Below are 27433 nucleotides of genomic sequence, written 5' to 3' on the forward strand. Positions count from 1 at the left end.
AGGAGCCTGGCGGGCTACAGTTCATAGGCTTGCAAAGAGTCGGACACGACTGAAGCGACTTAACAAACACAGTGTTATAATTAGTACAAGCCTAGTTGTTATATGACTAATGATCTTAGCTTTCACTGAAATTTTTGCTCTTCAGACAAATTTCTTATTTCAGTTTGTCTCTAATTGGTTGAGTGCATGGCATTGGTATTTGGGAGCAAAGTGTAGGTTTTGTAGTGTCTCTTCCCTGCTTTTGCTTCTGCTGGTCTCCTTTCCACACCACCTTGAACTTCCATCTTATACTAGCTATTACCATCTTCTCATGTTTTCCTATGTTTTTATTAATCATACTAACTTTATGAATAAATATCATCCACCATCTTTGGGGCTCACTGAGGACTTAGGAGGAGCTTTGAGATACAGAGCACCCACTAGGGTCTTTTTTCCTTTCTCAGTCTTCCTAGCCAAACCATCATTTTCATTCCACATGCAAGATCCCCCACCTCTGACATTCTGACCTTCTGAATTTTCCCTCTGAGTTCTAATTCTGGAGCAAGACTTAGCCAGGTCAGTGAGGTGAATACACAGGTATTTCATGTATTTTTATCTGCATCTTCATTTAAAGTGAACTCTTTTCAAACCTGGGCACAAAGTATAGGTTTTATGTCATTATTGTCATTTGAGTACCAGTGATTCCATAAAACTTTTCCATAGATGACTTTATATATTTTTGTCATGGAAAATGTATTTCACAAAATTGTTTCCATAGATTAATTTTATGTAATTTCAGGTCAGGCATTTCCCAAAGAAGTACTGGGCCATTGCATTAAAAATCTGCATATGGAGCGATAAAATACTTCCAAGTAATTTAGAAGGGTAACAATAGCCTTCCTTTTACCATTGTGACTTTTTTCTCTATCAGGTTCCTAGTTAATGCAGAATTCTCCATCTTTTCTCTATTCTTTTTACCTGTATGGTTCATCCCATTTACATATTCCAGAAGACTTTTAAGGGGCAGAAAGGCAGTAGTAAATCATATCACTAAAAGGAGTACTGCTGTGAAGGGCAAAAAGAGCTTTTACCCAACTAAGGAGAAAAACTGTACTGAAATAGCAATTCCATACTTTCAGAGGAGCATTTTAAAAGTATATGCCAAAGCAAAAAAATTTTCTCCAAATAATATTAATTACTTATGTCTTCTGTGGCAGTAGAGCTTTAAGAAACTTAGATTTGTTTCTTTTCCAGATGTTATTTTTAAGAATTAATGCAAGTTACAAACTCCACTTGAAAAAGCAGTTATCTCACTTAAATGTGATAAATGATGGAGGACCTCAAAATGGGTATGTTTTCAACATATTTTTACCACATACTACCATATAGAGTTGTTGGATTAGTTTTTATTCATTACGCTGTCCTTTACCACTGTAATCTTGCCAGGGCCCCACAGTTGTAAAATCAGCAATCTTTTGCCTTTTTTTTTCCCTCTGTGGGGGTGCTGTATCTCTATATCTATCTGTCTGTTTATGTTAAAGTGTTTTATAAATGCTCAGTTAGTTAACTGACCTTACATGTCTCCTTTGAGGCAGTGTGCGTTAGTAGTACCTCCTTAGGTCGGTCACCCGTAGTCTTCAGCTGTCCAGACAGGACTCAGAGTCCTACTTTGTACCTGTATGACCATGAGAAAGTCACTTAAACTCTGCCTTATATATAAAATGAGAGTGATAAAATCTCTAATTCCTCCACAGAGTTACAAAAAATAATGTGCATATATTTTCTTGTAAGCCATTGAACAAATTTTATGTATTATTGGTGAAATAATATGACATATAAAACATAAGATTTAGAATCAGAAAACTTGGGTTAAGTTTGGCCACTTACTAGCTCTATTACTGAGCAAGTCACTTAATCTTGCTGAGCCTTAATATTTCTTATATTGGGAATGATAAAAAGTTCTGTAACAGAATTTTTGTTAAGAGCAATGTAGGTTAGGATATGAATTTAAAGATTATATAAAATGCAAGACACTGATCATATAAGTTACACCTTAGTATGATTTCTGTACTCTGTTACCTGTTCATGGATTTTTAGGAATGGAATATTTTTTTTCCCCATTAAAGACATTTCAGGCTTAAATTTCAAACTTACAGGGACAAATGTAAAAACCATATTTTGGAATCAGAAGTTGGCTTTGCCCTTTAAAAAAAAAAAGTATGTTTGACCTTGAACAAGGTAGGGAAGGGCATTAGCTGTGCTGCCCTCTAGCAGTTGAAAAATTCGAGAATAACTTAAGGACTTGGCCCTCGATATACAGGGTTTCTCTGTATCCACAATTCCACATTCACAGATTCAACCAACTGCAGATCATATAATGCTCTAATATTTACTATTTTTGAAAAATGAACCCACGCAGTTAAAACCTGTGATGTTGGAGAATACAGTAAATTGATTTTGCAGAAAACTATTTGTAAGCTTCAAACTGCTGAATTTGTCCGCCAGGCTGAATTTAAGAGTTTTATGCAAAAATCTGATTTTCTTTTGATTATTACCTGGTTCTTCTTTTTTTAAATAATTTTTTTTTTCAAAAATTTCAAAGCCACAGAAAAGTTTAATGACAGTATAATGAATACCAAATATCTCTCAGACACTATTTGAAGAAACCTAATACTATTTTAAAGTCCCATTCCTCTCATACATTCCTACTTTTATTCCCATAACTGAATCTTGCTAGTTGGTTGTTTTCAGACCAGTAGATCTGAAGCATCCAAATTAATTCATCACCTGTTATTTTCTTTGTTAACATAACTATTTGGGGATTGGCACCTTCAAGATCTTCATTGTCTCATACTTTTAAAGACAGTAATACTTAGTAAGTCAAATATGTCTTTGATCCCTTGAAGGATAGAATTTCCTGAAGACTTACCTCTAGACTGTAGCCAAAGACAGGAATTTTTTTTTCTGAAATGGCTCTAAAATTTTACTTTTTTCAAGCTGAAATTGGGACATAACATAAAATTAAACATTGCACAGTTAACAATTCAGTGGCCCTTAGTGCCTTCACAACCACCACCTCTGTGCAACCACCAGCTTTGTTTAGTTCCAAACATTTTACAGAATGAAGCAGGGCAAAGGCTAATAGAGTTCTGCCAAGAGAATGCACTAGTCATAGCAAAGACCCTCTTTCAACAACACAAGAGAAGACTCTACACATGGACGTCACCAGACAGTCAACACCGAAATCAGATTGATTATATTCTTTGCAGCCAAAGATGGAGAAGCTCTATACAGTCAGCAAAAATAAGACCAGGAGCTGACTGTGGCTCAGATCATGAACTCCTTATTGCCAAATTCAGACTTAAATTGAAGAAAGTAGGGAAAACCACTAGACCATTCAGGTATGACCTAAATCAAATCCCTTATGATTATACAGTGGAAGTGAGAAATAGATTTAAGGGACTAGATCTGATAGACAGAGTGCCTGATGAACTATGGACGGAGGTTCGTGACATTGTACAGGAGACAGGGATCAAGACCATCCCCATGGAAAAGAAATGCAAAAAAGCAAAATGGCTATCTGAGGAGGCCTTACAAATAGCTGTGAAAAGAAGAGAAGTGAAAAGCAAAGGAGAAAAGGAAATATATACACATTTGAATGCAGAGAATAGCAAGGAGAGATAAGAAAGCCTTGTCAGTGCAAAGAAATAGAGGAAAAGAATAGAATGGGAAATACTAGGGATCTCTTCAAGAACATTAGAGATAGCAAGGTAACATTTCATGCAAAGATGGGCTCAATAAAGGACAGAAATTGTATGGACCTAACAGAAGCAGAAGATTTTAAGAGGTGGCAAGAATACACAGAAGAACTGTACAAAAAAGATCTTCATGACCCAGATAATCACGATGATGTGATCACTCACCTAGAACCAGACATCTTCAAATGTGAAGTCAAGTGGGCCTTAGGAAGCATCACTACGAACAAAGCTGGTGGAGGTGATGGAATTCCAGTGGAGCTATTTCAAATCCTGAAAGATGATGCTGTGAAAGTGCTGCACTCAATATGTCAGAACATTTGGAAAACTCAGCAGTGGCCACAGGACTGGAAAAGATCCATTTTCATTCCAGTCCCTAAGAAAGGCAATATCAAAGAATGCTCAAAATACCACACAATTGTACTCATCTCACAGACTAGCAAAGTAATGCTAAAAATTCTCCAGGCCAGGCTTCAACAATATGTGAACCGTGAACTTCCAGATGTTCAAGGTGGTTTTAGAAAAGGCAAAGGAACCAGAGATCAAATTGCCAACATCTGCTGGATTATTGAAAAAGCAAGAGTTCCAGGTAACATCTATTTCTGCTTTATTGACTATGCCAAAGCCTTTGCCTGTGTGGATCACAACAAACTGTGGAAAATTCTGAAAGAAATGGGACTACCAGACCACCTGACTTGCCTCTTGAGATATCTGTATGCAGGTCAGGAAACAACAGTTAGAACTGGACATAGAACAACAGACTGGTTCCAAAGAGGAAAAGGAGTACGTCAAGGCAGTATATTGTCATCCTGCTTATTAACTTCTATGCAGAGTACATCATGAGAAACTCTGGGCTGGTTGAAGCACAAGCTGAAATCTAGATTGCCGGGAGAAATACCAGTAACCTCAGATATGCAGATGACACCACCCTTATGGCAGAAAGTGAAGAACTGAGGAGCCTCTTGATGAAAGTGAAAGGGGAGAGTGAAAAAGTTGGCTTAAAGCTCAACATTCAGGAAACAAAAATCATTGCATCCGGTCCCATTACTTCATGGCAAGTAGATGCAGAAACAGTGGAAACAGTGGCAGACCTTATTTTCTTAGGCTCCAAAATCACTGCAGATGGTGACTGCAGCCATAAAATAAAAAGATGCATACTCCTTGGAAGAAAAGTTATGACCAACCTAGATAGCATATTCAAAAGCAGAGACATTACTTTGCCAACAAAGGTCCGTCTAGTCAAGGCTATGGTTTTTCCAGTAGTCATGTATGGATGTGAGAGTTGGACTGTGAAGAAAGCTGAGTGCCAAAGAATTGATGCTTTTGAACTGTGGTGTTGGAGAAGACTCTTGAGAATCCCTTGGACTGCAAGGAGATCCAACCAGTCCATCCTAAAGGAGATCAGTCCTGGGTGTTCATTGGAAGGACTGATGCTGAAGCTGAAACTCCAATACTTTGGCCATCTGATGTGAAGAGCTGACTTACTTGAAAAAACCCTGGTGCTGGGAAAGATTGAAGTTGAGAGAAGAAGGGGACAAGAGAGGATGAGATGGTTGGATGGCATCACTGACTCAGTGGACATGAGTTTGAGTTATCTCTGGAGTTGGTGATGGACAGGGAGGCCTGGCGTGCTGCACTCCATGGGGTCGAAAAGAGTCGGACACGACTGAGCAACTGAACTGAACTGAAACTTTTTACTACCCGAAGAGGAAATCCAGGCCCGTTATAAGTGTGCATGCTTGTGTCCGACTCTGCGATCTTATGGACTGGAGCCTGGTGCCCTCCTCCAGGGGATCTTTCCTACCCAGAGAGCGAACCTGCATCTTTTATGTCACCTGCATTGGTAGGTGGGTTTTTTACCAATAGCACCACCTCGGAAGCCCCATTAAGCAATGTTCCCTTCCTTCTCCCCTTCCCTGCAAATTTTCTTTTTAATGTGATTTTCTTTTTCTCTATTTTAAGACATTTTTAAAATACAGAGACATATGGAGAATATTTATACTTCTGTTATTTAGAATTGATCAGTATTAACATTTTTAATTTTCACTTGAAAACAAAGTTCAGCATTTTTTAAAAACTGGCATTCCAAACAAGGCTTGAGTACCCCTTGACCCCTATCTCCAGTCCTTTTCTCTTTTTCCCAGCCCTTCGGCAGTGTTTCTAGTAAATCTGGTCTATATCCTTTAAGTTCTTCTCATTTACCTCTTTATCTCAGAAAAAATGTGGAGCTGCTTTATTAATTTTATTTGCATGATATTTTGTACATATGCTGCTTGCTTTTTCTATTATTTATTTATGCTGATATATAAAAATCATCCATTTTTTATTGCTTTATTGTATTCTTCCACATGAATCAACCATATTAATGTATCCATTTCACCTAGTGATTGATTTTAGGGTATTATTTTTTTCCATTACAATCATGCTACAGTGAAGATCTTCCTTTATACATGTCTAATGATGTGATCTTTTCTTTAGGGTTCATATCTAGAAGTGAATCAGATGTGTATTTTCACTCCACTAGGATTTGCCAGAATGCTCTCTGAAGTGGCTGTACCAAGTTTACATTCCCTTGTATTCCATATCTTGCCAGCATTTGCTGTTACATTTTTTAATTGTTGCCAGTCTTATGGATGGAGAAGGCAGTGGCACCCCACTCCAGTACTCTTGCCTGGAAAATCCCATGGATGGAGGAGCCTGGTGGGTGGGCTGCAGTCCATGGAGTCCGACACGACTGAGTGACTTCACTTTCAGTTTTCACTTTCATGCATTGGAGAAGGAAATGGCAACCCACTCCAGTGTTCTTTCCTGGAGAATCCTAGGGACAGGGGAGCCTGGCGGGCTGCCGTCTATGGGGTCACACAGGGTCAGACACGACTGAAGCGACTTAGGAGCTTAGCAGCGGCAGTCTAATGGATACAATGGTATTGTTTTGATTTGCATTTCCTAATGTTTGTCTTCACATATTTGTCATTCAGGTGTTTTAATCTGTGACTTTTCATACTTTGCCCATTTTTTATCTGGGTATTATTTTTTTCTTGCTGATTTTAGATTTTTGCATATGCCTTCAAATTAATCCTTCATTGGTTACATATATTGCACATATTTGCTTTTCTTTTTGGTCCTTTTAGCAAACAAAAATTCTCAACTTTGATGTACAGCATGTACTTTCTGTGTATTTTCTTCTATACACTATAAATAGTTGTGTTTGTTAAACATAACTTGATCTTTTTAAATGGAGATTTATGTTAATTTTGTTTAATTTTTAATGTGGGAAACTTGCCTTAAAAAGACTTTGTTCTTTTCTGAGCCTCTGCTGTTACTTTCAGTGTATTTACTGATCCTATTATCACAGAAAACATAATTTACTCTTTTTATGAATTTTAAAGCACTCTGAACCAGAAGTTTCAAATAAAAATATGGTTGTAACTAAATTCTGCCATGTGACAAAAGCTGAAACATTAAGTACATAAGTACAAAGGTATCTATAGATTCTAGTACATAAAAGTATCCTTGCCCCCTTGTAGTCCAGCAATCCAGACCTTACACGCTCTTTAAAATATCAAAGCTGTATTTCCTTTCTTTATAAAATACTAAATCAAGATCTGTTTTCTTTGTGGGCCACATCTGTCAACATACACGTCTCATCAGACTGGTCCCTATTTCTTGTATGTGGAGCTATATGTATCTGAGCCTTCTTTCCAGGAGTGTTTTTTCAAGGATAAGCATTAATGTGACAGCTAAATACTCAAAAGTGTAATTCTTGGCTTTTTGTCAAGTGTTGTTATATTGTCAGTATCAAGTTTTGTATCCAGTAGTACTTACATGTGAGTACCAGCCTTCATTTAACTTTTTAAGATGGCACTCAGGAAACCTTGTCTTTTTCTTGAGTTCACTAGTGACATACACGTATACTCTAGTGACAACTGATCCAAAAAAACAGTTTACACCATTATTTTTCTGTTTCATACTGTTTTAAGATAAATTTATTTGTGAAACTGACTCCAATCTTTTGGAGAGACAGAGCTGTTTCAACAAAACTGTTGAGAGAGACAGCATTAAATGATCTAACTGTATGATAGTAGGAATCCTGCTAAGAGAAATATACTGACATTTGGTCCCTAGGGCATCCAAATTTTAAATCACAGTCAGTCTAGAAGCTAGGATAGGTCTTTTACTTTCTGAGCACAGCTACTTTATTTGAAATGAAAGCATGAGATTAAAAATAATTTTCTCTCCAATGTTTAGGTTGGTCACAGCAGATGTAGCTTTTTACACTGGAAATCTTCAAGCCTTAAAAGGCCTTCAAGATTTGGACCTAAATATGGCCGAGATCTGGGAACAGAAAAGGTGATGACATACTGGAAAACTGGGTAGTTCATCTGACCAGGGGATGTGTGTTTATGATGGAAATATGGACGCCTGTGACTCAAGAACTGAATCTGGAGCCCACAGTGAACCGGGATTGGGGAAGGGGAAAAGGAGTGTGTCAGTGTTGGGAAACTGGGATTCAATGGGATCTACAAGGAATGCCATTTGTGTGCTTCCTTCAGTGAGGAGTAACTGATCAGGTGTCTATAACATTTTTCATTCTCTCTGGAAACAGACTCAGGTTTCTTTGGACCAAATCCAAAAGAACACATAGCTGTAACACAGCTGTAGTTGACTAGAATGCTCTGTATACTTTATATTAAAAGATGCTTTGCATTTCTTCCAGTGCAATGAAATTCATATGGTGTCCCACTTTATTTAATGATGGTACAATTTAAAATATTAAAATCTTACTCAACCTCTGTAGAAAGTTTTCTCTATGAAAGTAAAGCTGTTTGAAAAATTATTTTTTTACAGATCTTTCTATAAAAAATAAACATCTTTTGATTGCTTGGATTTAGGAATTCAGTTTTTGTTTTAGTGACCAATGTTTCAGGCTTTGTGTGTTGCAAATTTAATCTTTTTATCACCGCTGTATGTCAACTGCATAAAGCCTTCCAGAATAGTCTAAATACTTGAAAGGCTGATCACAAGTAATAATTAAAGAGTAAGATTTTGGTGTTTATTTATGCAACTATTAATTTAAATACTTATCAGAGGTGGTATATGAAAGCCTGCAGTTTAACAGCTGTATTTTTATAAAAGTATCTATGAAGGGTTGGGGTGTTTATTTCCTTTTTATTTTTAGGGGCAAGAATACATTTTCATCTATTCTGCCTAATTTTGAGTTCTCGTTTTAACATTTAGATAACGTTGAAGTATGCCCCCTGCCTTGGGTTCTTGTTTGTAAGTTACTTTCCGTGTGTATATGAACAAAGACCAGGGATAGATAGAACTTTTAAAATATAGGCTGCTGTGTTGGGGCCAGAAATATAAGGTGATGAGTAAATTATTTAAATTAAAGACTTTTATAATACCTACCTTCAAAATTAGAATTAAATGAAAGTGCCTGTGCTCACTTCACACCAGGAATCTTGCCTAACCCTGTCAGAGTGCCTAACCTTGTGGTGATTATGTACAATGAAATAGTCTTACTTTGTGCTCTTTGGTTTCCTAAAAGGAAAGCCTGTTTTCTTTCCTTTATCCTTATTACAGAGGTATGTCATTGGTTCTTAAACTGTCTGTCTAAAATAAAGCTGTAAAAAATTATCAGACTTTAAAAGACAACTTTTTTTAATAGTATACAGTAAATTTTAAAGAAAATAAGCAGCTTACTCAAAAACAAGCATGGAAGAACTGAAAAATGTAATTGATTCTTAGAGAAAAGCTAAAATTCAAACTACCAGCAGAGCTGGATTTGGAAGGTTATTCAAGAACATTTTCAGTGACAACAAAGCAGCTTCAAGAAATGAAGCTTCAAGGAAAGGGAACTTTTTATAAAGTTATACCCTCACCCTGCTATACTAGAGAACAAGGATGTGAAAGAAATGTACTACCTCTGCCCACCCCACCCCCTTCAGCTGGGAAAGAAATACCACTTTGTTTCAGTAAATGGAGAGTCTGTGGAAAGCATGGCAGGCATCCCAGTTTCAGAACTAGATGAAAGATATACCTTCAAGTTTAATTCCTATGGAAATAATGATGTGGTTAATTCTCAGAAATGTAAAAACTGGATTTGTTAGGCCATTGAGTACTTAAATATTCCAGGAGCAAATCTTGCAATTGATAGAGTAAATCTTTCAACTGTTCGAAAAGAGTAAACCAAAATTTTTCTTCAGCATTTCATAAAGTTAGCATTGAAAAGTATGAGTGTACACATGTATTGCTTCACAGCTTTATTTTTGAAATCACAAGCAGTTCAAAATGACCATCACTGAGGCCTCTGTTAAAAGATTTTCCAGCAGAGCTGCCCCAGTTTTAAGATTAAACAATATTGCACTTTCAGATGAATTAACTTTCAGGATCTTCTTCCAAAAAGAAAAGTATTGCTTCCATCTGTGCTTTTCTTAAGACTAAAAGCATACTGCAGAAAACTCTACTTTAAAAATTAACACTGCCGGGTACAGTAACAGAGAACAGTACCTGCCTATTTTATAATCTTAGAGGAACTTTTCATTGTAAGAAACTGTTTAGCCCATAATGAGTATAAAGTGTGTACAGTATTTTTCATTTCAGTGGTCCAAGATACGCAGGTTCCCAGATACAATCTTGTTCTCTAATACTGCTCCAGGTGGGATGTCAATTCGGTCACCGTGATTTGCGATGATGATAACCGTTCCCTAAGTGACAGAAAAAACGAGTAATTGGAACGGCAAGCTGAAATGCAGTTGATTTTCATACAGTTATCAAGTTTATGTAGAACTTCACTTACAATGGAGTAAGCGTATTTATAAACGGTATGAAATACGAAAAACAAATGACCTGTTAAGGAAAACTGTAATGTGTCCTGTCACAACCCTGGCAGTAGTTCTGGTACCATCTCTGATAAGGAGGCAAGGAATCTAGGAGTGGGAAGTGGACCAGTGCCACAGCATGACTGGCCCTTTCAAAGAACTACTTGCAAGGCCACCAGCATTACTACCTTCAGAAACTACACGGTGCTTGGTTTTTACCACATACAGGTTTGTTTTTTTTTAAAGAACAGTTTAATAATTCATATTTCATTTCTTAAGTAAAACTGTTTAGATAAGGCAGTATCAGCAATAATTATATATAAATATATATATCTTTTTGTTTTTTCAAGATCTTTAAGTCACTTTAATAAGAACACATGAAATCTAGGTATGGAATTTTAAAAGAATACTTGATTAGGAAAAAACTGTTGTATCTTTGGTTCTGAACTTGAATATTCATACCCATAGTCCTTCCTATTTCTTATTCTAGGCTGGAATGATACTCAAAGTACCCAAGCACTGTAGTTATGTGAACGAACATCTTCATACTGATGACATTTTACTTTAACAGGAATAGATTATAATCAGTATAAATGGAGTTGTTATTTTTTCTACTTTCAAATAGTCATCTTTAGTGAATGCTAATTTATCAGTGATTCGATTTTAAAGACTGTCATATTTCAATAAAATAGTACCAATTCAATTATTTAATAGTGTTTGCTTTCCATCTGAATGCTATGTTCCACAAAATTCCTATACATAACAATTATGATTATATTTTAACTGTGTTGTATGTCTATGGATGACAGTATTAATACTAAATATTGTAGTAAGCTATTTCATTTTGAAAATGCATATCTTATAAGCAATCTGGTACAGAGTAAGAAGTATTCCTTAAAATAAAGGTAAATTTAGGACAAGAGGATGAAACCTGTCTTATAAAACTATAAGAACTATAATTTTCATCATAACACACCTTTAATGAAACATTCTTGCCAAATGTCACATCTCCTGAAACTGTGAGGTGATCCAGTTCAAGCATATCTGGTATACTTTCAAATCTTCTTAGATAATCCTGAACCTGAAAGAAAAATGGAAACATAAAAATTGTTTCAAAAATGGGTTAACAGAAAAACAGGGATTAAAGTAACAAGGTAGTTTACTTGAACTGTAAAACATTCTGTTTACGGCCAAGCTCAGGCCTTTTATGGGAAGAACCCTGTTTATTAAGGACTCACCATGTGAGGAGTGAGAGTTTATATATCCTGTGTAGGAGAGACCAGGAGGTAAACTTTGTCCCCACAATCAAGTGTTTACACTACAGCTGAGTAGATGAGACATTAAAATAGTAGTAAGTAAAAAATAACCACCATGCTAAGAGCCAGGTAAGTGGTTCACATAACCTGGAGTTAGTTGGAAAAGAGATCATCATGGTTTGAAGCAAGCTAGACTGGAGCTGGGCTTTATGACATGGGTAAGATTAAGAAGAAATGGAATACAGTTCTGGAAGAACAACAACACAAAGTATCAAGATCAATATCTTTGCCTCTTACTTCCTTAGATTTACTGGCACTAGAAATTGTCCTGTATGGCCTTGTTTCCTATTTTGCTGAGAAACAGAAGCAACAGGAAAATTTACACTGGCCTTTACCACTACCACCCATTTGCTCTGGAGTTACCTGTCTCTTCTAGTTCTGGGGTCAGACTATTTCTATTCCAACTTAAGACTAACCCTTCTTATGGTTACTGCCCAAAGATACTGTGAAGCAATGCTCCTTTCTCCCTCTTCAGTGTTCCTTCCCTCTTGATTCTATCAATTCCCGTCAATGTGTGAAAATGAAGTCGTTCAGCCGTGTCCGACTCTTTGCAACCCCACGGGCTGTAGCCTACAGGCTTCTCCATCCATGGGATTTTCCAGGCAAGAGTACTAGAGTGGGCTGCCATTATAGAACATGCTATAAATTCTCCCAACTTAAAAACAGAACTAAAACCTTATATCCCTTTCTACCTATAGATTCATTTTTACGTTTTTCTTTAAGGCAAAACTCTTGAATAAATTTTCTCATTCAGTATCTTCAATTTCTCTTCTATTCTCTCTTAAATCCATGCCAGTCAGGCTCCAGAACCTCTATACTGTTACAGCAAATTGTGAGTTCTCACTCATCTTGCTTGAGTTGGCCAGAGCACTTGACTACAAATGATCCGTTCCTCTCTCGTGAAACATTTTCTTCATTTGGCTTTCAGGCCACACACAGTCATGGTTTTCTACCCAGTTCTTCATCTGTATCTCTGCAGTCACCTTTACTGCTTCCTCCACCATATCCACATCTTCTAGCCTTGGCATTCCTCAGGGCTCAGTTCTTGACTCCCTACCCTGCCATTAACTGCCTCAGTGATCCTTATGGTTTTAAATACCCAGTTATAAACTGACAACTCTCAAATTTACCTTGTTTCTAGATTTTTCTTCTGACCTCCAGACTCATATATTCAGTTTCTCCATTTGAAGGTCCAAGTACACTATCTCTAAAATTTAACTGTCCATTATGCTCCCCCTAAACCTGCTCTATCCAAGCCTTCCACACCCTCAGTAAAAGACAACTCCACGTTTCCAGTCACACAGGCCAAAAACCTTAGAGCCATCCGTACTCTTCTCTTTCACTCTCCTACCTAGTAAATCCTGTAGGTACAACTTACAAAATATTTCATAATGTTAACGTTTTTCACTATTTCCCCTGCAGCCACCCTGCTCCAAGCCAGAATTCCAGCGACAGCCTATTCCCTGGTCTCCCTGATTCTACCCCTGCTCACCAGATTGGTCACTTCACTGCTCTGTTGCATTCTCCAATGGCTTCTCACCCCCGAGAAGAAAAAAGCCACACTCCCAATACTCAATTACAAGGTTCTACACAATTTGGCCTGTTAGTCTTACACTTGGTGACCCAAGTGAGCACCCCCGTTGCTCACTTGCTCACTGTGCTCTAGGAACTCGAAAACATGTTCTTCCTCAGAGCAACTAGCCATTGCCCTCTCAACTCCTGTTCTCAAACTGAGACAGCCTAAAGTTCTTATCTCTTGCAGGGTATGGAAGAGGCTAGAAAGAGTAGGAGGGAAGGAAGGGAAGATGAGGTTAGGTGGAAAATGGTTAGTAATTCCATCTCAGGATCTGGGAAGACGGCAGGTCCATGTAGCACCATGATTTTCCCAGCCCGAGCAGGCAGATGAGGGAGGCACCAAAGACAGGGACACTTCTAAAATGCATGATGCTGTCCTGGAAATTCCAACCCGGCCACAGGACCCAGAACCACAGCCCAGGAATGTGTAAGCACAGGGCACATATCTGAACCAGGTGACACTAAGCCACAAGCAGGACTCGAATAGACTTGGATGGCATAGGCTACACAAAGTCTAACCCTGTCACTTCATTAGCCTCATAGCATTTTATGTGATTAGATTTTTTTGGATTCCACTTACCACATCAGGGTCAGGTTTTGCTATACTTGCTATTCCTCTTGCCTAGAATGCTTTTTGCCCCAGATACCTGCAGATAAACCTCTCAGGCCACCGAGTGTAAAACGTCACCACCACCCCCACACGTTCCCTACTCCTTTATTTAGCATTTACCACCTCTTGGAATATTATACCTCTGACTTACTTGCTTCTTACCCCACTAGAATATCCAGGAAGGCTAAGATTTTAGTCTGTTTTATTTACTGCTAAATACCTAGAACACTGCCTTGCACATGGCAGCGGCTCAATAAATTTTGTTAAACCAGAATTAACATCCTCTCACTGATGAAAGCAGTAATGGTCTTAGACAAGACATAAGATTTAATATCTTAAAATGGAAACATTCTTTACTGCTCTATATAGCAAGCAGTTAAAAAGTGAGTTACATCTTCATCTTCTATGGTTGATTTTCTTTAAAAGACATCAGAGTTGGAGGAATATAATAGATTAGCAGCAAAGACTGTAATTAGACTCCCAATTCACGTGTGTATCCTATCTTTCTAATTACACATTAAGAAATACAAATTCACATGTATATCATACTTATAATTACATACCTTTGTGAAAGAACTGCCTAATTTAACCAAGGGCACTGTAGGAAATTCCCGCTTTTCACTCATTGTCAAAGATCCTGCATTAAGGCTGTAGAGGTTTGACATCACAAGCAAGAGATCTGATGTGGTTTTGACAGGCAGAAAACGGCTTCTAGGAACATTAATACCTAGAGAGTTCTCAAAACTTTTAATGGCAGCCCCTACTGCAGTTTCTAACTGAATAACATTCAGGCCTCCATCCAAAGTCTGTAAGAAAGGGAACAGGAGAAAGAAACAGGTTTTAGTAACTTGGTTCCATATGGGCTATTTGGGGAGTGGTTTCAGAGATCCACTGAAGATCCAATTTTGAGAGTGGATCTCTCTGAAGCACTGATAGATGCTTATACATATGTGATCTTTTTCAGCATCATAACTCTCTTGTTCAGTAACATTTCCATTTTACAATAAAGAGCTGAAGGTTCAGAAAACCCATGCAGATGCCTGTGGCCAAGAGGCCTCTAAGTACCAGAGCATCAAGACTGAGGCAGATCCTCTACTTTGGGCCCAGTGCTCTGGCCGCTACCACAGCTCAGGGTTGAGTAAGGACACCGTGGACTGCTTGGCAAACTAAGGGATGGGTGTCGACTCTGAAAGAGAGGGCCAGGAACGGAAGAAACTAACTAGGCCAAAAGGAGTGGCCCATGGACTAGATGGGCCAGAGGCAGTGGACAGTGAGTCTGTGTGTGGTGTGCTGTGACTGGAACCAGGGGGCCCTTTGGCTTACCTTTGGATTTACAATGATTTCCATGTCAATAGCATTCTGCTCCTGCAGTCTTTTAACTGCAGCAAGAGAGATCCATAGGTTGTTTGTGTTAAATATTTTGAATTTTGATACAGATTTGAACTCATCAACATGCGCTTTTGGCACTTGAGCAATTTCCACCAGTCTCAGTTTGCCTTCATACTGAGTGAGTGTCCCACCCTAGAGAGGCAGAGAAGAGTGAGTGCTTCCACATTGCTCCCAATTATAACCATGCCACACTGTTTACAGTCTATGAATGATACAGAAAAGTCACTGATGACAAAACCCCCCAGAAACAAAAGGCAATGGCAGTGATTCGATCTGGGATACAACGTAACACGTGTATGAAAGTAGAACCAAAGAAAATAATTCAGGGTGTCAGTTGTCTTATACTCCCTCTTGTCCATAATAAAAGTCCTGGGGGTACCTCAGCGTTCTCCTCACTTTCCAAACATTTGCTCCAGAAACAGACATTCCTCTTATTCTCAAACCACCGCCCATCACCAAATGACCAATCCTGCCACCTCAGACCCAGCTCTGACTACCTCTGGGATAAGGGGAGTAAAGTCAAGACAGAGGCACAAGTGGAAGAGAAGAGACTTCAGAGTGGCCTCAGCCTAGAGGCTGTGAGGTGCAGGAAAAGGGGAATGTTCACTCATGTGTGAGGGGGACATTTGCAAGAGAAATAGAACCCAGCCCAAGGACCAGCCATGGTATCACACACTGCCCACTTTTCTTACTCCCTGAGGCTAAGTGGAAAACCTTGTGTACTATTCGATCAAGGCCAAATATCATCACTAAACATGCAAAATGAAAAAAACTAACTTTTGCTTTGTATAAAACTGCTCTTTTTGGTTTGTAACAAAAGTATTACAGTGATAAAATATACACAGAGAGAAATACATACTGTAGAAATAGAAGTAAATTTTAATTAAAAGAACAATTAAAAACACTTAAGCATCCAGCTAGAAGAATATTAATGGTTGGAACAAACACAGTGTTTGCACATATGTTTCAGATAATCCTATAAATATGTGTGGAATTGTTTTTTAGTTAAAATTGCCCATGTAGATTGTTTGAAAAAGAAAAGTGATTTTACTACTATTAAATCTGGATGTATATCACACACTGTTGTATCAGATAGAACTTACGGTACTCTAGAACACTATCCCACTCTAGCTTACAGTGATGTTATCAAGTTTCTAAGCTTAGAAACTTTTCAACAAAGAATTACAACTATGAAATGTGAAGATGTAAATCCCCAAACTGCTTTCTCTCAGTATTTACCTTTACATCCGCACGGGTTTTATTTGTGACTTCCATGACAAATTCACAAGGTTTTCCATTGGGTGGGTTCATGAGATGATTAAGAATATAAAGATCCACTGTGGCACCCAGATTATCTATGTTGGACACAAAAATATACTCTTTGCCTTCTCCTATAAAGGTGTCGAGCAAACCAGAGTTGTAGAAACTGGCATAAATATCTCCATGACCCGGAGGATACCACGCTTCTGTATTTTCCCCTGAGTATGATACATTCTTTGCTACAGGCAGTAACGATTCTTTATTAATCCTTGGGTACCTTAAGAAAACAAAATTTCTTTTTCAGTATAAACTCTGTAGAGTATTCCAGATCTTTGAGTAAAACAATGCATGTAAAGTTAAATAAAATTTCCCTCCTTTTCAATCCATCATAGTAATTTAATCACAAGTGAATCTATTTAAGAAAATCTCTCATTATTTGTGTTGACCAAAAAACCAGCTTCCTATATAGTGATATTTGCTGCAAAAAAAAAACCTATTTCATGGTTATTCAGATGGGAAGACACCCCATATTTTTAAGATATTCATATGTTTTATGACTCCTCAAAAGGAAAGACATATTAAGTAAATTTTCTCAAACTTATTTGGTGGTGGGGTCACTCTTTTCCTTGAAAAAAAAAAGGAAATGTTCTCCATTTGGGAAATGCTGTCCATTCTTACCAACAGATATATTCAGGGGTGGTTCTCTTCCTTTCCCAGAAAATCAACAGCAGGTTGGTACTCAGGGATGTCTGCTTCTTACCCCTTTTGAGAACCAAAATCTCAGGCAGATTCTCTTTCAAGAAGTTCAAGTTACACACCCACAAAGTGATTATAAGTGCCACATACCATTAACTAACGTTTAGCCTTCAAAGCATTAAACACCTGTACACAGTTTAGCACATGCACATCTTGAGGCTGCTGTGTTAAAACAAAGAAGTCCTTCTTTCCCAGAAGTAACATCCCCCAGAGTTAATTTTTTTACTCCTTGTACCTGCTTTGATTAAACGTGTAGATTTTCACACGACAGTGATTATACTTCTGTAGTATTTTTTTGGTATCTTCATCCGTGTTAAAAGAGTTCATTAGAACAAGAGGAACATCAGTATCGTAGGTTTTGTTCAAGTGCTAGGGAGGAAAACGACAATCAGGTCACTCAGACTTACTATTCTTTTGTTTCAAAGTGTAAAATTAACTCTCAATGGTTGATCACAAAATGTTCACATCATCTATAATAGCAAAATATATAGATTTGAAATAAACTATAACTAGCATCTTTACCATGTACTTGCTCATTAAATCACAATCCTATGAGACAGAAACTCTGCCTGCATTTTATGGATGGCTAAACTTAGGCCCAGAGAAGTGGCAGGTCAGTGCCAGAGCCAGCACACCCCTCCCAACCCCCACAGTCCAAGGCTGGGGCCATGTGCCAAGCCACAGTGCCCTACGGCCTCATTGGATGGGCAAATACAGACTAAGTACTCTGTGTCCAAAGTACTGTGGGGATGAAAGTACCTCATGTTAAGGACTGTGAATAATACCCTAACTGATATCTTTTCTATCTCTAGGAAGAGCTAAGAGGCAACACAAAGTGAGAAGAAAATACAGTCTTAGAAGTCAGACTGCCCTGTGTTCCCTGTTTGATTCTGCACTTACTAACTAGCTAGGGAGGCCTGGGCATAAATCAACCTCTCTGTGTCTTGGTTTCCTCATCTGTAAAATGGTGATGATAACAGTGTTTATCTTACAGAGTTGTTAAGAGGAACAAATGAGTCAATTCATGTAAAGAGCTCAGAATGATACTTAGTAAGTGCTGGATAAATGTTAGCTGCTGCTGCTGCTGCTAAGTCGCTTCAGTCGTGTCTGACTCTGCGGCCCCATAGACAGCAGCCCACCAGGCTCCTGCGTCCCTGGGATTCTCCAGGCAAGAACACTGGAGTGGGTTGCCACTGCCTTCTCCTTAGCTGCTGCTGCTGCTATTATAATGGTTGCTGGCACCATATGATAAACTAGGGATATAGAGATGAAAAAGACAGGGGCCACTGCCCTTTAAGAGCTTATGGTCTATGATTAAGGACTTTATGATCTATGTAAAAGAGAAGTCAGTGACAGTTCTTATTAGCATCCACAGCCAGATACATGAAATTCTCCCCAGCCTCCAAAAGGGGGCTAATAAAGTCAGATCATCCCAGCTCTGATGAAGGCTGCCCCTAGAGAAGGAGGGGAGAGAGGCAGGGAGATCAAATGAGAATCTGAAGAGACTCAGAGATTCCAGCACCACAAATGCCATTTAAAGATCAAAAGTTTTCACATCACCTTAAGGATTTGCTTTTAGGAACACCAAACCTTTTTTTACACGTTAATAAAAGACTAAAGATAGCATGCTCCTTGACTAGCTCAAATCCGCATCTGTTATTTTCTAAGGTAACATTTACAGTAACCTGAAAACTGAAAATCATTTTGGTAGTTCATAAGAAAGGCTCAACGTTCCTACTTACTTCGATTTGCTGAACGGTCAGATCCAGAAAGGTATTCTCGTTCCTCACGCCAATCAGACTCTTTGGGCCTTTGCAGCCCATGCTGGTTCCCAAACCACCATTGAGTTTCACCACCACCAGCTTGTTCAGCACAGAAGATACATTATCAGGTAAGCCCCTGGCCTTTATCTTCTCATAGGGCTGAATCTGAAAAAATTTTTAAAGTTGTTAAGAGGTTAAACCAAACCAACACCAAGGTTATTTCCATGCTTCCTTGAAGAGGTTTGCTTTTTCTGTAGAGTTTCAGCTATATTTTCTTTAATGTCCAGGGCCCTTCTGGTTCAAAATTCTTATCAGCAACTTCCCTTGCACACAGAAGTAGTTCAGTGGTTCATTTACAGTACAATGGAGCACAAGAGGGGAAAAAGTTACAGTCTACAAATATTTTGGCTGGCTGGTGAGAACATCCTTCTCTTGGACTACCTTCAAAATTGGACTACCTACTGAATTCTCAATGTGCATCAACATAGCAAACAGGATGCACAAACTCATTCACATCTGTACATGTTTCTGGTGCACTATGAGTCTGCTTAGGTTCTGGAGAAGTACGTATATGATCACACAGTTCTGGGTAACATACTCCGTGCAATTCCTGGAGACAGTGCCAAACACTCAGAGCAAGCTAACAATGCCTGCCCTGTTACGGGTCACAAGGGTGTGATTTTTTGCAAACTGAAAGGTTTTTTTTTTTTTTTTTTCCTCAACAAAAGCAACTTTGCCTGAAAGAAAATGAGCTGTATAAACAGTAAAACAAGTTTGAAATGAGCACAGAGGCTTAATCTTCCATTTCTTCCTCACAGGAAAGGAACAATGACAGTGGAAGCTCAAATTCTTCTGTTAGAAGGAGAGGCACAAACAAGTCTAAACATCTTACAACAAGAATGGAGCTTTTAAAAAGATCACAGTATATTTTCTGTCCATTTACAGAACATTTGTTGTTACTTTTCTTTTATGAAATAGGTCATCAAATGTACTCTTTAGTTACACCATGGTGGAGGATAGATAATACTTAAGGGGACTGAAGAAATAAAACCAGAACTCTTTCATCCTGCAAAACTGGACCTACACTCATTAGAAAATAATGAGAAACAATTAGAAACAATGAGAAATAAACCTTCTACTTTCTATCTCCATGAGTCCAGCTACTCCAGATGGCTCAGACATGGAATCACGATGGACTTGTCTTTTGTGACTGACTTGTTTCACTTAGCACAATGTCCTCAAGGTTTAATTAGCATTCTTTTTTTAAAGTGACTTATTTATGTTTCAGGAGATTCCAAATTAATGCAGATTTTTCCAGACAAATGCTTTCATTTAATAAAGCTGATATGTGTGTATGCAGCAGATCTGAGAGAAGGGGAGACTGATACAAAGAACTGGAATACAGGCTGACAGAGTCTATGGCAAATCGAGGCTTACGTAACTTTTTTACTCCATTTGCAGGTATTGAAATTGAGTAGAATACATGTTCTGAAGTCTTAGTTTAGTGAATCAGAAAATGGATTCTCTTCATTTGAATTTAAGAAACAGAATACACTCAGCTTTGAATTAAAAGATTAAAAGAATGAAAAATAATACTACAAGTGTAACCACGGTTCTAAGAGTATAAGTCTGAGAAAACGTTGCTCTTTCAAATACAGTTGATAACAGTACAGAATGGCAGGGCTTAGGGTTTCAGACACTACTCAACACCTGAGTTATGAATTTTCCATTATCTCTTAGGAATGGGCAGCCTGTCATTTCAAGGCAGAAACTTTATAAAAATGTAAACAATGTAAAAAGAAATTTCTTCATATTTAGGTATGCAGTCAAAAGAGCAACAGGATAGCATTTTTCACCATTTTTGTCACCCTCCAGACAGTGCTAAATGTAGCTGAGGAATTGAAATTTTATTTAATAGTAATGTAAATCAACATACATGGCTAGCAGCATGTGCAGTTCTAGATGGCCTGTTAAAAAATATCAACCAAACAATCAGAATTATGTTTCAGTTTGTTTTAATAAAACTCTGCCAAAATCCTTTTTTTGTTCAATATAACCTTTTTTAACTTCAATGACACTCATATCTGTGTAGATGAATTAAAAACCAAATGTCAACCTTGGAGCCTTAAAGTTTCACCAGGAGAGGAAAAAACCCCAATATCACATATATTCATGACAGAACATCTTTGATCCACATATGATAAAGAATATAAAGTATTTAGAGAAAAAAATGTTTTCTTCACATTAATCAAACTTCAAAACATGCATTTTACTAGAACGCTTTAAGACAGTTCCTTATGACTGAGTCTATGGAGGCTAAACAAATTTTTTCTTGTATCCCCCAAATTTATTCTATATATAATGGTGATCATATATCCTCCTTTATTCTCTATATAATGGTGATCAAAGGTCCCAGCCTCACATTGACTTTAACACTAGGCCATCTGCCTTCAGTCAAAAGGTATATTAAATACACTTTTGGTCTTGATTCAGATCTTCCCAAGATTGGTATCTTGAGAACTTCAGTTTAAATTTAAAATGTACTTCTAAATTAGCGTTCAAATATTTGGGGTGAAATAAAATAAGCTGACCCAAGAACAGTATTAGATTCCCAAACTGAGCTAATGTAGACTTTTGGGCCCAGGTGCAGGCAACTCCCAAGTAGAAACTTGTTTATCATTTAGGTGGGAGCCCAGAATTCTCTGTGAAGTGCCTTATTTAGAACCTTGTACCCCAAGTTAAGTGGGCAGGGAGTCATCCAACCCCTACAAATGTCAAGGAACCATGGTTATTTAGGTGGTGCTTTCAGTAATACCTACTTGTCTTGCTATAATATAGCAGCTAATTAAACACAGGCCCTGCTGAAGATGTGACTGTTAACAAGAAAAGGACTATGGAGAGGAAGGGAAGAAGTCACAAGATGTGAAGTAACGACGTACAGGCAGCGGGAAGATGTCCAGTCATTGAGGCAGCACTGCTATTAGAGACCTCCACTTTCACTTACATTTCAGCTTAAATCCACCCGACTCCACACACAGACAGACTAAACACACAGAAAGGCAGCAGGCATGCATGGAAGGAAGCCAAGACAGTTTTGGTCTACAGCTTACTGCAGTTTAAATGAGGTGGCAAGCTCAGCTTTCATCACATATATCACCCCATATACCAATACAAGTTCCCTCTGTTGGTGATGCTGTCCACACCCGCCACCAGGGACCTCACCAAGCAATCCCACAGAGCTTGGTTTATTTCCAGAGCCAAGAGGACCTGTGTTGGAAGATTTCTTGGCAACAGCTGAAGTTATGCTGGACACACCTAGTCATAGGGACATTATTACATCTGTTCTCCACTTTCCGTCCCTGAGCTCCCCCAGGAGAATGCACAAAGACATCCACTCAGGCAAAGATGAACAGGGTTGGGAGATGACAGGGAGTACCATGCACTGCTGGATACAGCCTAGATGTTACTCTGACTGAGTTACTTTAGTCAGTCACCAGTAGTCCCCAGATGGTGTTAGCAGTAAATAACCCGCCTGCCAATGCAGAAGTAAGAGACACGGGTTCAATCCTTGGGTGGGGAAGATCCTCTGGAGGAGGGCATGGCAACCCACTGCAGTATTCTTGCCTGGAGAATCCCATGAGCAGAGGAGCCTGGTGGGCTACAGTGCAAAGGGTCACAGTCAGACAGGACTGAAATGACTTAGCACGTGCAGTGCTACCTCTGCTTTCAAGCCTGATCATCGTGTTTCTCTTTCTCCAAGACATGAATAGAATTCAGTGTTCTACGAAGCCCTCTGTGGCACTGTAAATATACAGCAGGGCAACCTCTACTGGTAACGCGGGGCAAACCTCAGGAGGCTCCCTGCAAAATGTGCAGGGGAGACACAACCACTCACGTTCTCCTCTCACTAGGAGAAAACAATGTGTCAAATACTCAACCTCCTCTGCGGAATGAACAAAGAAAGTAGCTGTGAAATTATGAAAAATCATAATTTAAACAGCATTCTTCCCTCTAGGATGTAATCTAGTTTTTTGCAGAAACTGAAATATTTTTTAAAAGATTTTTTAAAAACTGTCTACTATGACCTGTACCTTGCCAAGTCTGTTCACAACTTAGTTTCCAGTTAGAAGAAAAGCTGAATTCATTACACAGTCATGGAGACACACTGTTCCCATTAGCAATAGTATAACCCAGTTCTTGGTAGCATATTCCTGCTATTCCTGGAGACAGTGCCAAATACCCAAAACAAGCTAACAGTACCTGCCCTGTTATGGGTCAGAAGGGTATGATTATTGAGAAAGTTGTTTTTTTCCAACAAAAGCAAATTTTCCGAAAAGAAAATGAGCTGTGTAAACAGTAAAACAAGTTTGAAATGACATTCCATATGTGCAGGCAGTGTTCCAAGAACATCCACGTGTTCGGCAAACCCTCACCACGCAGCCTCTGTGTGCCGAGGCCTGTGCTGGGTGCTTTCTCACTCTGTCTCTTCATTTCACATTTCTAAAGGTAACAACCAAAATCTGGGTCATGTGAGCGCTCCAACCAATTACCTAGACCAGAGGTTTGTTTTCTTGTTCAGGAAAAGCTGGCAAATCACATACATTATCACATGATCCACCAGCAAACTTGCCAACACCTTGTCAGCCACCAAGATAAGCTCAGCTCCTATCACAGGGTGAATAAAACCATCCCCTACTACAGTGCCCTGGACCTTCTGCCTCCAGAACAGATCCTCAGGACCTTCCCGCATCACCACCTCTGTTGCTTCCCCTTCCTTCTGGTCACAGAATAGCTGTCCCCTGCCCCAAAGTAATCTCTCTGCTAGTGCCCACCTAAGAGTCCCACTTCATCAATCTCCCAGCCTCAGAGTCAACCTTTCCCTATCTATTCCTTTCCATAGACATGAACATACTCAAATACTTTACATCTAAAAAACAAAGAAAATAGCAAAGCATACACTCACCCCTTTCTGTCCTTTTTTCTCCATCTTCTTAAAGGCAAAGCTTAAAAAGCTGCTGCACTTACCTCTATTTCCTCACCTCACCTCTTTTTCACTCAATCAGCTGCTACAATCTTGTTTTCTCCATAGTTCAGTGAACTGCTCTTATCAAGGTCATTAACATCCTCCTCCTTGCTAAATCTGGTCAATAATAACAATGTGTCTCTTAAACTTGAGCTCTCAGCTGCATCTGAGACAACTGACCACTCCCTAAACCTTGAAATGCTCTCTTCTTGACTTCTGAAAGGCCACATTCTATTTTCCCTCTCTTTCTGCCTGTTCCTTTTCAAATTCCTTCTAAATAGACTTCCTCTTTCTGGAAATCCGTTCCTGTCTCTGTGGCACCAGGACATACTCAACTGCCAAGCCAAGAGCCTGCTCACACCTGACCAATGACTGAGGCCCGTCAGCCTCAGGAAACTCTGTCGCCATGGCTGCCATCCCACCTACCCCTCATCAATGCAGTGGCTTCCAGTCACCTTAACTCCGTCCACCTTAGGGAGGTGGAGGTGGAGGTCACCTTAAGATGGAGGTCACCTTAACCTCCACCTTGCAGGTGGTGATCTTTTGGAAAAGAGAATTTGAAGATGTTTCTCTCCTGATTACATCATTCACAAAACAAAGCAATGACACAGCACAGCAGAGATTATTAGCTGCCTACCCCAATGTCATTTTCCCCCTCCCATTTTAGAACCCTGATTTTCAGCTGGGCACACCACCACCCCAAATAAAAGACCACATGTCCAGCTTTGCTTGGAGCTATTTGTGCCAAAGTCCTGTTCACTGAGATTAACTGGAAGTGAGCTGAAAGATTCCCAGGAAGTCTCTGTGAAAGGGCAGGGGACAACATGCCCTTCCTCCTCCTTCCTGCTGTGTGGAAGACACGGTGACTAGAGTTCATTCAGGCAGCCACCGGGGACCGTAAGGAGATGTGCTGAGGATGGCAGAGGGGCAAGACTATGCATGTGAAGTGCGAAGCAAAGTGTATGGCCTACAGAAGAATCCAAGTGCTGGCTGTGCTAGCACTACATCACCGACTCAGACACATTCTCCCCCCCCACCTCACGTTTTAACATTTCTAAAACCAGGATGAATCATACAGCCAGTGCAATCTTATCAATTGTTTGCACTTTTCCCTTTCTCATCGGTACATAAAAGGTACACCTTATAATCAATGGCACAAATTTCATAAATATGGTATTGAATCTCTCTTTCTGCTCCAAGTCACCAACCAGCTTAGCAATCTCCTAGGTACGGGTTCTACCTCATCACTCTCCAGTTATGTGTAGCCTGAGGATAGTTTCAAGACAAGGGCCAACAAACTATAGCCTGTGGGACAGCTGGACCTACGGCCTGTTTTCACAGAGAGTTACTGGAAGGCAGCTGCTCCTGTAAGTTTACACAGCATCCATGGCCAATTTCATGGTACGGTGGCTGAGGTGAACAGTTGTGACAGGGATGCAGAGCCTAAAATATTTACCATCTGGTCCTTTACAGAAAATGTCTGCCAAACCCTGGTTTAAGACAGTCTTCCGTGGTGATAAAAACCCAAGTTTTGATAACATCTCTGCCTGTTCTAGGAGAAGACAATGGCAGCCCACTCCAGTACTCTTGCCTGGAAAATCCCATGGGAGGAGGAGCCTGGTGGGCTGCAGTCCATGGGGTCGCTAAGAGTCCGACATGACTGAGCGACTTCACTTTCACTTTTCACTTTCATGCATTGGAGAAGGAAATGGCAACCCGCTCCAGTGTTCTTGCCTGAAGAATTCCAGGGACGGGGGAGCCTGCTGGGCTGCCGTCTATGGGGTCGCACAGAGTCGGACACAACTGAAGCGACTTAGCAGCAGCAGCTGCCTGTTCAAACCTTGCTCCTCCTAAGGCTCCGTGCTAAGGACTTCTCAGGATGGCCAGAGACCTGAAGCTGCCACAGGCAATGTTGGCCTGTGGCGCCACTAGCAATAGCAGGGCCACAGAACAATCCCCCGGGGTTTTTTCATCTCCTCATATTCATCCAGGAAAGCAAAACCAAGGATTTGTAGTTGGTAGCGGAACTCTGGCAACTTTCAAAACAACAGAAAGAAAACCTAAGATTAAAAAGATGTTTATCCACTCACATGAGGGTCAAATTCATAGAGACAGAAAGCAGAATGGTGGTTGCCACAGGCTCGGGGGAAGGGGGAAGGGGAAGTGGTGTTTAATGGGTACAGAGTTTTGGTTTTGCAAGCTGAAAAAGTTCTGGAGGCTGCACAAAAAGGGAAATATATTTAACCCTCCTGAAGTGCACACTTAAAAATGGTCAAGATGGTAGACTTTGTTATGAGTGTTTTACCACAATTAGAAGAATTTTTTAAGAAGTCAGTCTTCTGTGTGCACGTACATGTGCAGCTATACATACACACTCTGTCAAGGCGTCAGAGAACCACAGGACAAAATCACTTTTTGTTACCCTCATACGACCAGGAGTGAATCTGACAAAGCCCTCATTTCCTGCTTCAGGTACTACCAGCTGCTATCAGTAACTATTACACTGTCTCCCCATTTGTCTGTCTGGTGCTCCGTATCTGTTACATGACTGTAAACTCCAGGAAGGCAGTACCAGCCATATGATCTTCCCTTTACCATATCCGTCACCTTTAATTATGTGTCATGGTCATTAGCAGCACTCATTTGTTGAGTAGATAAGTGAATAAATGAATGGAGCAAAGAGAGCTGTTACTAAATGAAATCTATTCTCTGGAACTTATTTCTTATTCTACTAAATACTAAGTGTCAAACAACGGTGGTGTCATCATTAATTAGAAAGCTGATTACAAACAACCATTATTTTAATTTTTAAAAAGTACCGAATTAGAATATATCACATACAATTTTCATAAAGAAAACCTAAATCTAAAACTATGTTCTGCATAAAAAATAATTTTTACAAGCCATAGTTTAGTGTCATAATTAAAAAAGATCCCTCTATGATAAAGAAACAAACAGAATGATCACATACTAAAATTATAAGCTAGGCCTGGAAAAGTACATTTCCTAAGAAAGTTCTTTTGTCTTCTTCCACTTATAAACTATAGAAACACAGGACAAACTATCAAATCAAGTATGTATTTTAATTTTGCCAGATATTAATTCCTACATCTTTTGAGTTTTTTAAATTAATTTTAATTATTCTAAAGTAGACCTACAGAGAGGAAAACATGAGGGTAATTT

General features: G+C 39.2%; 2 protein-coding genes across 12 annotated transcripts in view; one reads left to right on the plus strand and one right to left on the minus strand.

Annotated features, from left to right (window-relative positions):
• VPS54 (VPS54 subunit of GARP complex) overlaps window positions 1-9374 on the plus strand; it is a 102643-nt gene extending 93269 nt beyond the window's left edge. For all 6 annotated transcript variants that reach the window (XR_015136723.1, XR_015136724.1, XM_086326349.1 and 3 more), the window contains 2 exons: window positions 1234-1328; window positions 7983-9374. Coding sequence is in view for 4 of the 6 variants with exons in the window: in XM_086326349.1 (XP_086182475.1) it covers window positions 1234-1328; window positions 7983-8088 (201 nt within the window). In the remaining 2 variants the exon portion in view is untranslated. The remainder of the gene's footprint in view (window positions 1-1233; window positions 1329-7982) is intronic.
• Window positions 9375-9985: 611 nt separating this feature from the next.
• The window catches only part of UGP2 (UDP-glucose pyrophosphorylase 2), a 57241-nt gene continuing 39793 nt past the window's right edge, over window positions 9986-27433 (minus strand). For all 6 annotated transcript variants that reach the window (XM_086326357.1, XM_086326358.1, XM_086326356.1 and 3 more), the window contains exons 4-10: window positions 19207-19392; window positions 17700-17833; window positions 16688-16985; window positions 15383-15580; window positions 14623-14865; window positions 11535-11639; window positions 9986-10444 (exon numbers count right to left, since the gene is read on the minus strand). In XM_086326357.1, the coding sequence (XP_086182483.1) occupies window positions 10337-10444; window positions 11535-11639; window positions 14623-14865; window positions 15383-15580; window positions 16688-16985; window positions 17700-17833; window positions 19207-19392 (1272 nt within the window). In that variant the 3' untranslated portion in view covers window positions 9986-10336. The remainder of the gene's footprint in view (window positions 10445-11534; window positions 11640-14622; window positions 14866-15382; window positions 15581-16687; window positions 16986-17699; window positions 17834-19206; window positions 19393-27433) is intronic.

This window comes from Bos grunniens, chromosome 11 (genome assembly GCF_055505025.1).
Source record: "Bos grunniens cultivar Pamir isolate PY7600 chromosome 11, Bosgru_T2T1.0, whole genome shotgun sequence".
Lineage (NCBI taxonomy): Eukaryota > Metazoa > Chordata > Mammalia > Artiodactyla > Bovidae > Bos > Bos grunniens.